Below are 9,997 nucleotides of genomic sequence, written 5' to 3'. Positions count from 1 at the left end.
AAAAAATATTAAAGCCCTTGCTAGAGAATGGAAATACAAAGGCAAAAATTACAGTCCCTGCCCTCAACAATTTTTAAATTCTTCTGGGGTGGTGAGGCTGGGCATTGAATGGGATGGAAAATAATTTATTATTAACTTCCTATGTGTCTAGCAGTGTGCTAAGTGCTAAGGATGCAAGGGAATGTCAGGAACCGTTACCACTGACTGCCAGTGTAAAAAAACATGGACTTTTCCTTTCTTCAACCTGGCCCCTTTACCCCATTGCTCAGTTTTCACAAAGTGCTAGACATTCATTTTCAGCTAAAATTCTGAAATCCCCTCCCCAACCTTGTATCCCCAAACTCTATTACACTTTGATCCTTATATTCACTATCCTCTTGATCAAGGACTATCTGTCCTGTCAGTACTTCCCAAAGTCCTTGGGGCCTTTCCATTTTCTCTGATGCTTTCTCTTCCAGAAACTAGCCTGTACATTTGCTTTATATGTTGTCTCCACTCAATTAGAGCATGAGCTTCTTTGGAACAAAGATTGACTTTTCTACTTGTATCCCTCTAGCCTAGTATTTGGCATATAGCAAACACTTACTAAGTTATTCTTCATTCCACTCTATACTCCCATTGAAATGTAAATTCCTTGAGGGCAGGGAATATTTTGTTTTATATTTCCATTGCCTAGCAAGGGCTTAAATGTTTGTTGAATTGAATTCTAATGGAATTGCCTGTCTCTGCTACAGATGGACAATCTTCTCTGGAGGCAGCAGGAATAATAACTTGAACTTGAGAGTGTCTAGTTGTCCTTCCACTTCCAGTAGTTCATATTACATAGCCATAATGCATGTTATTCTGGGAAATGTAGAAATATGTATAAATAAAGTATTTGGATAGAATTGTTCCATAATTTCACTGGCAGTAGTGAGAGCTATGTATCCAAAACATCAAGGGAAAGTTAGTCTCACCTTAACCCCTTGGCTGCTTGGAAGAATCACCTCCTGACCATTCATTCACCCCTTTGTCCTCTTCTGTCCTCTGTATATGTTGTAGAGAGTTCTCAGAAGTATTTGTCTTTCTTGGTCCTCCCACTAAGCAGGGCAGAGAGTAAAGAAATCCCCAAAGCCAGAATTATACTCCTTTCATCAAACTTTCATATCCTCTCAACTAGACCCCTAAGGGCCCTTTCCAGTTTTACTCTATGATCTTGTGATTGTAATAGTAAAGGCAGAATAACTTTTGGAGCTTCAATTTAAATTTTCAGGCATCCCAGGACTCTGTGGAGAATATGATAGAGTGTGGTCTTCACCTCTTTGTTCCTTAGGCTATAGATAATAGGATTCAACATTGGAGTTACCACTGTGTAGGACAATGATAGAAGCTTCTTACTCTCTGGGGAGTTATTGGACTTGGGTCGAAAATAAGTAAGGCTTGCAGACCCATAGAAAAGGGAGACAACAAGGAGGTGGGAGGAGCATGTAGAAAAGGCCTTGCGTTTTCCCTCCACTGAAGGCATTCTGATGATGGTGGAACCAATGCAAACATAAGAGCCCAAGATCAATAGGCAGGGGGCCATGACAACCAAAATAGTTCCCACGATGGCATAGATCTCAAATAGTGCTGTATCTGCACAGACCAACTTCAGAACAGGTGGGCTATCACAGAAAAAGTGGTTCACCTGGTTGGAGCCACAGAATGGAAAACTGAAGAGCCATGTAGTCTGTACTGTGGCCACAGGAAGGCCCGAGAGCCATGAAGCAGCAGCCAGCTGTACACAAGCCTTATGACTCATGATGACTGGGTAGCGTAAGGGGTCACAGATGGCTACATAACGGTCATATGCCATGGTTGCCAGAAGAAAGCACTCTGAAGCCCCAAAGAAGAAGAAGAAATACATCTGAATGGCACAGTTGAGGAAAGAGATGTTTGTGTCATGGGCAAGCAGAGTTCCCAGCATTTTGGGAACAATGACCAGGTTGAAGCCAATCTCCAGGAAAGACAGGTTTCTGAGGAAGAAGTACATTGGACTGTGTAGGCCAGAGTCGACTGTAGTGACCAGGATGATAAGGGCATTGCCCATCAAGGTGATAAGTTCAATGGTCAGAAAAAGCAGAAAGAGCAAGGCCTGAACCTTGGGTTGCAGGGTAGAGAAGCTAAGAAGGACAAACTCAGTCACTGTTGTCCAATTCTCTGCAGCCATGAGCACAGAAATTGGTCCCCAGCTACAGAGACAGAAAGATGTTTTTTACTAGGAAAACCATATTCTAATTTCTCAATTTAGATTTCTTTTTACCCAAAGTGGAGATATGGACAAATAAAAAATATTGGTAGGAAAAGAAGGGCTCCCAGTATGACATATAAAGGATACAATTCAGAGCTTGTTCTTGGAGAAAGAAGATGTGGGTCAATCTTATAACTAATATAGACCTCTTCCTACAAATATAAACAGGTAAGAATTGACATTCTGGCTCAGATGTATTATCCATATAGTCTGGGAGGACAATAGCAATAGTACATTCACCCAGCTGATAGTGCCTTCTATGCCAGGTTACCTTGTGCAAAATAGGTTTTGTATTTACTTATATTTGCATATTATCTCCCATGTTGAAATATAAGCTCCTCAAAGGTAAAGTCTGTTTTGATTTTGTCATTTTATTACCAATGCTTGACACAGTTTCTGGAACATAAAAGCTTGATTGATTGCTTGTTCAATATCTGCATGAAGTCATTCTCTCATAAACCACATCAACCTCTTCCCTCATGTATATACACATCTAACCTCATATATACTTCTTTTCTCTCTGTGTTATTATTCTTATGGAATTTATTAAATAATTATTATAATCAATTAGATAAATGTGTTAAACTACAAACATATATTTATTTACCAATGGATAAAAGGAATCAAATATATTCTTCTTTTGTTTTTAAATCTTTACCTTCTGTCTTAGAATCCATACTAACTATCAGTTCCAAGACAGAATAGTGGTAAGGGCTAGGCAATTTGGGTTAAGTGACTTGCTCAGCTAGAAAGTATCTAAGGCCAGATCTAAACCCAGGACATCCCATCTCTGGGCCTGGTTCTCAATCCGCTGAGCCATCTAGTTATCCTTCAAATACACTCTTGATTTAGAAGAAATGAAAAAAAGACTAATGGATAATCAATAATAATGCAAATGATCTTAATGTTAAAGAAAAACTTAGTAAAGAATTTTTACATTTGCTTTTTAAAATTCATTCACTTTAAAAAGAAAATTATAAATGTGTAGAGTTAATATTTTAATTTAAAAATACCTTCTTAATAGTCATGGGAATAGTTTTAAAGTGGTTAAATAATATATATATATATATATATATATATATATATATCCCACCTTTGTCAATGCCCACAATGGGGTGTGGGGAAATACAGGGATAACAAAGAGCCTTGGAAAGGACAGACTTATTGTATGAATGAACACCCAGATTCCCAGGTTCTACTCCTGACCCTAATTTTGAGATCAAGTGGTGTCCAGAGGTACACAAGCAGGAAGAAGCCATGGGAAAAGAACCATAACAAGTTGTTAGGTCTCTATAAGTGTAAGCAGGACAATGATACCTGAGCCAGAGGGATGGGAGGAATCTGAGTATGAACTGGGCAAAAACCTACACTACTGATCAAATATGAGTTGGGAAGAGAAATAGTGTCTTGATTTTTATCTCCCTCTTCTTTTCCCTGCAATTCCCATAGGCTATCTACTACTCCCTTTAACTCCTTGTTCTCTTTTTATTCCTGAGGTTCTGGTAACTTCAGGCTTTCTTTTAAAACTTTAATTCTTAAATTTTTAAAAATCTCATTAAAATGTATCCCACAAAAACCTAGTCTATATATTACATTTTACCTAATTCTCAAAGAGAATTGGAGAGGAAAAGCACATAGAGAAAGGAAGAAGAAAGTAGAGGAGAGGAGGAGAAAGGAAAGTAAGGAGAGGAAAAAAGGAAGAGAGAAGGGGAGGAGAGGGGAAAGGAATAGAGGGAAGGAAAGAGGAGGGGAATGGATAAGAAGGAAGGGGAATGGAGGGGAGAGAGAAAGCAAAAGGAAAGGAGAGGAAGGGAGAAAAGAGAAAATAATAATTTCCTTGTTTTAGAGATTAGATAGTTTAAGTCCAACAGAGATAAACAAGAGGCACTGAGTATATGTAAGGAATGCTCCACAGTAACTCAGCCACATTACCATGCCTAACCTTGTCATTGGCCTTCACCAATTAAACATAAGCTACTCAATAATAAGGAAGCTAGGTAGTTCAGTAGAGTACTGGGCCTGAAGTCAGGAAGAATCATCTTCATGAGTTCAAATCTGGCCTCAGAAACTACCTGTGTGACCCTGAGTAAGTCACTTAATCTTGTTTTCCTCAGTTTCCTCATCTATAAAATGAGGGAAATGGCAAACCACTCCAGTATCTTTGCCAAGAAAACCTCAAGTGAGATCACAACAAGTTGGGCATGACTAAAACCAAGTAAATAGTAGCAACATTCATAATAAATTATAAAGGATACTTTAAATCTTTATATAATTTTTTAGAGAAACAAGGCTACATATATTTCAAATACATTTAAATTTTATTGAAGCCCATTTAGCTTTGTAGGATGGTACTTGGAGGATCACTAAATGTTCATGTGTATTGATTTTCCATTATGCTGAGGACAAAGAGATGAGCCTCTTCTTTAATCATCTGATGGTGTCACTACTTTGTTTTTTTACACACAACTCTCTGGGCATTGTAGTAAATGAAATCCTACGACAAAACTGCTTACTATGATAGAGACATGAAGAGAGAGAGGTTTTGCAGGACAAACCAAGATGCAAGAACCAAGGCTGGGGACCTGTTTGTCAATCAAGAAGAAGGTTCCAAACAGAATATTCAAAGGAAAAGACAGTTGGAGAAAAGCCATGCTGAAGGAGAGACTTTCTTGGTGGCTGGCTGAGGGGGAAGAAGCCCTGAACTGATCTTATTAGCCTTTTGTCCCAGGCTGAAGGACCTTTGAGGGGGGGCTTCTGAAATTAGGCTGAGAGACTTTGGTGGCTTTGTGGAGAAGCAAAGAAGATTTTAAACTGTTGTCCTCCATCTCTCTAACTGTCCCTCTGTCACAGTTGTGACAACTGGACTGATTTCTCAAACCCTCAAATTGCCCTTATTATAGTTTAGGAAAACCCTCATCCCTCTTTCCTCAGTTTCCTTGTCCTGTTATCCCAAAAAGCCCCTTACCTGAGAAAGGAAAGGAAGAAGTTGTTTTTCTCATAAATATCATAGTCCACTCAGGGGAAGAGGGAGGAAGTCAAAGGCTTCAAGAAGAAACTGGGAGGGAGAGGATTAGAGGAGGGAGGGAGTGAAGGGAGGAGGTTAAGAAATATATTGATCTATCAGCCATCAGTAGAGATCAGTAGACAAACACCAGAGCATTCCCCTGTGGCAGCATCTCTCAGCATCTCTCTCTCTCTGTAGTACCTCTACCTCCATTGTAACTAAGAAATCTTCAAATGTCCCCATAGTAGCTCTCTCTAGTCTCAAGCCAGAGTCAGTCTATAAGAAGTAGTCACACAGATTACCAATTTTATTTCATTTGGCACCTCAAGTCTGACTGTACCCACTTTCCTTCAGGCAGCGTAGTAAAGGAAGAAAAACAAAAATGTTCAGACAAATTGTTTTTGGACTGGTGGTCATCGCAGCCATTGCCTGCTTTTGGATATATCATATTCTATATAGCAAACTAATCCATATGGTAGTGGAAACTCTTGGATTATGTTAGCAATGTTACAATATCTGTTTTACAATTGCCATTTCAATATGAACTGGTACTCTGGCAAGTCCTGGCACAAGTATATGTACTCTTTATGGCTGTGTTTGCATACTCTAACCCAAGTGAAAAAAGTATTCAGATTTGTAGTACCTCTTAAGGCAGAGAAGATTATGGCCGTTGATACTAATGTAGAAAGCATGATCAAGGCTTTATTTGAACAACTGAACAAGGAAAAAGGACTAGATCTAGTTATGGGCAAGGACAATGGGCAATCAGAGAATGTAACTCAGGAAACTGAAGGTGGCAATGAAAATGAGAACCAGACTGCTAATGACCCTGAGAAAATCCATCCTTTGAAAGAGGTCACTAAGCTAACTACTAATGCTGGTGTGATACACTCAAAAGCCCATAGACAATTCACTCCTCAGGAACTTGAGTCCATAAAGTTCCATTTCCCAAAATTTGTGGGCAATCCTTTTAAATTCCAAAAGGAGCTTAAATGGGCGTTCCGGATCTTTGATCCAGATTTCGAAGATGTCGAGTTCCTATTGTCAGAACTGTTCAGCCCCCATGAACAGAGGCAATTTTTGGAGAAACCTAGATCTGACAGCAATTTGACTAGCTGGCCATCTGTGGAACAAAAATCCCACCTGCAAATCCCACCTGCATGTCCTACCTGAGAAGATGCAGGGAGGATTTACTGCAGGGCAGTAAGCAATGCTTTTCTAAGCCAAATGTATGGGCCAAGTTTGACAAGATCAGGCAGGATAAAGGGGAACATCCTGCCACATACATAGACCATCTGTCAGAGATGGCAGATGCCATCTTAGGTCTAGAAGCCAATACCAAAGAGTTGGTTGGCCATGTCCATAGGCAATTTCTAAGGGGATGCACACCCAATTTGAAAACATTTTTCAAAAACTATTTCCCTGAGTATGACTTGGTTTCCCTGATTGAATTGAGAGACATAGTGAGTTAACTATTTGAAAATAATTCAGATCAAACTAAACAAGTCCAAGATCTGAAGGAAAAGTCAGAGAGGACTGAGAATGATTTGAAACAAAAGGAAATTGAAGAAATTAAAAATCTGAACACGGTTAGGACAAACACAAAACCTAGTTCCCAAAAGATACTGGTCTGCAAGACCTGTGAAGAAAAAGACTAGGGAATGTTTCTTTTGTCACAGGAAAGGTCACTTCATCAGAAACCGCTTTTTGAAGAAGAAACATGAGAGTAATAACAGAGACAAACAAAACGCACAAACTAGGTACATTACATCAATAATTGTGATTGCCTACCAAAAATAACTGCCTCTAGTTGAGAGAAAGGAATCTCTTTTCCCATTGGCTAATAAAGTACGTCTTCACAGGTGCTCAACAAACAAATCTAAGGGATCAACTTAAAATTTTTTACACTCAATCACAAACATGTCCATCAATTCCTAAATTAGTCATTATTTAGTAACTAATGAGCATTTAACTCTATGAAGGAATGCAAAAGAAAGGCAGTCTCTACCCAAAAAGAATTAATCAAGACAGATAACTAAGCACAATTTAAAAAGTAGAGATAGTATTAACAGCAAGAAATAAGTATAAATTCATTCAACATATAGAAAGAAACCTTCCTAACACAGGTGAATCTTAATTCCAGCTTTGTGATATAAATTAGTGACCCATTCTAGGAAGTGCTAGTAAAACACCATGTTCCATACCATACCTCTTACCCCAAGAAATTTCCTCTTTGATACAATAAATATACAAATTGAGAGGAGCAATTCATTGCTGAAGCAACACTGAAGATTGCAGAATATGCCCTTGTTCTCATTAACCACAGGAATATAGAGCACTTTCAAGTTGTCAAAGAATTAAATTAATGCCAGGTCCACTTGACAATAGTTTTAGTAAGTTCAACTCCATTATCACTTATAATTCCTACAATCTGTGAGCATACTTTCTGTTGCAAAATAAAAATTTGAGTGACTGATGGACAAAACACTTGAACTAGTCCCCTTTTAGAAACTGCAAATATTGTAGCCATTAAATATTAATCACATTTACTAGTTAGCCCATCAATAGCAGGAGGGGGAAATCTATAATTAAGTTCAGCTATTCATTTTTTTAAACCCTTACCTTCTGTCTTAGAATTAATACTAAGTTTTGGTTCCAAGGCAGAAGAGTGGTAAGAACCAGGCAATTGAGGTTAAGTGACTTGTCCATTTCTGCATTGCAATGACAATAAATTTCATTATGGAAAAGGTAGTTGGGAAAAGGGTATGATGAAATGTCTATGAATAAAATGCCATCTAAGTGATGGTTGACAATCTAACCAAGACAGTTCACTTATGCCCTTCCTCAATTTTCCACTGTCTGAGTTGGCTTCCTTGTTCCTAAAGGAAATCTGACTTCACTGCCTTCTCTTTCACACTTCAGTTTTATCTCATATTTCTAGACTATATTATGCAAGACTCTCCAAGTTAAGATTTATCTTTCCATAAAATATTACCTTCACTCTGATGTATACAACATGATGTTTCACATGAACCAAACCCTAGAACTATAGCTCTGGTGCTATATCTAGAGGGAGTGACTGGTCATCTCTAAAGAATATTCAGAAATTAGTTTCAATAACAATATAAAAAAGTAACAATCTACTCTTTCACCCAGAGCATTCTCTTTTCTAAGAAGTATAGTTTCTTCTCTTGGCTTTTCCCTTCAATTATTCCACTTATCATAATTCCCATAGCTATTTATCTTTCTTAAAATCCCTAGTTTCTTCCAAGATTCAACTTCAATGGCACCTTCAAGAAACCTGCCTTAATTCTCCAAAATGTGAGGGCTGCCTCCCAGAACTGTGAATATCCTATATTTATTAAATTGTGAATATTTTGTATCTTCTTCCTCACTCCACCCTAGTCTCTCAGAGTCTTGAGGGAAAAGACTGTTTGTTTTATATTAGTGTCTCAACATCAAGTCTAGTTCCTGACATAGACTATGCCTTTAATCAGTGTTTAATTGTTGATTTTACTAGGTTATTACCTTTCCTTGCTCCATCCCACATTTCCAGCTCTGATGATTATATAAATCAACACGCTTTATCAGCTCCATTGTTGCAACATGACCAACAAATTCTTCATAATACTATGAAAATGTAGTTTTTAAAAGTCTTTGGCACCAAATGTAAATCAGAATGCTGTGAAATTATAATAACCAAGCATAGTTCCAAAAAAAGAGATATGAGAAATCAATTCCCTCCTACTTCTATGCAGAGGTGGAGAATCACGGATAGAGAACACTAGAGACGATGAGGTACAGTGGCTAGATCATTGTTCCTAGAGTTAAGAAAACCCAAGTACAGATCTGGCCTCAGATTTTTACTAGCTGTGTGACTCTGGGTAAGTCACTTAACCTTTGTCTGCCTTGTTTTTCTTATTTGGTAAAGTGGAAATAGTAGTAGCACCTTACCTCCCGGGGCTGTTCAGATTAAATGAGATAGTATTTATAAAGTACTTTAAAAAGTGTCAACCCATAGTAGATACTTAATAAATGCTCCTTTCCTTTCTTCTTCCTCTCTTCCTTTCTTCTTATGATGTCAGTTGTTGATTAGTTTTGATTAACTTTTTTCTTTTTTTTTTTAATTTTTTTTATAAAGGATGGCTTTCTGGAAGGAATTGAAGGAGAGGAATGCAATAAGAAATGTAGGTGATACAAAAACAAAAGACATCAATAAGATTTGTTTTTTTTTTTTTAAACATGATTCTTGAAAGTCTAAATGAACAGTAATTATATTATCTCCTTTTTATAGCTTCATAGTCAACCAAAGGAGTCTTGGAAATAAGTGTGGCAAAATCTCCAACTTACAGAAATTATATTGCTTTTGCCTCAATAAATTAAGCTTCAATTCAATAAACATTTAGCCTATTCTGTAGGTCATTGCTAAGTGTTTGGAATTGGGGAATGATGTAAAATTTAGATAAGGCAATCTCTGCCCTGATGAAATAGGGAAGTGGGATAGTTGTGAGACATACACTGAAATTGAAGTGAACAGGACGACTCCTGGTTAAATGTGAAAGCTGAGAGAGAGGAGAATGGGGTGAGTCAAAGACAATAACAAGGTTTTGAACTTTGGCGAGGAAATGATGGTGCCATCGTTATGGTGCCATTGAGGGGTGAAAATTGCTCATTTCTGTGACCAATTATCTTGTTATTTACCAGAGTTTGACTCATTTGTCTAA

At 37.8% G+C, this 9,997-nt stretch overlaps 1 protein-coding gene across 1 annotated transcript; it reads right to left on the bottom strand.

The window, feature by feature from the left end:
* Positions 1 to 262: 262 nt before the first annotated feature.
* Positions 263 to 2,314, bottom strand: LOC100616998 (olfactory receptor 10A5-like). The gene has a single exon (XM_007474745.3). It carries the CDS (start codon positions 2,186 to 2,188, stop codon positions 1,241 to 1,243), a length of 948 nt encoding a protein of 315 aa, XP_007474807.1. The 5' UTR covers positions 2,189 to 2,314; the 3' UTR covers positions 263 to 1,240.
* Positions 2,315 to 9,997: the final 7,683 nt, after the last annotated feature.

This window comes from Monodelphis domestica, chromosome 1 (genome assembly GCF_027887165.1).
Source record: "Monodelphis domestica isolate mMonDom1 chromosome 1, mMonDom1.pri, whole genome shotgun sequence".
Lineage (NCBI taxonomy): Eukaryota > Metazoa > Chordata > Mammalia > Didelphimorphia > Didelphidae > Monodelphis > Monodelphis domestica.
This window is presented reverse-complemented; position numbering and strand designations above follow the sequence as displayed.

Coding starts and splice junctions, on each gene's coding strand:
- LOC100616998 (XM_007474745.3), bottom strand. CDS start 2,188: ATGGCTGCAGAGAATTGGACAACAGTGACTGAGTTTGTCCTTCTTAGC.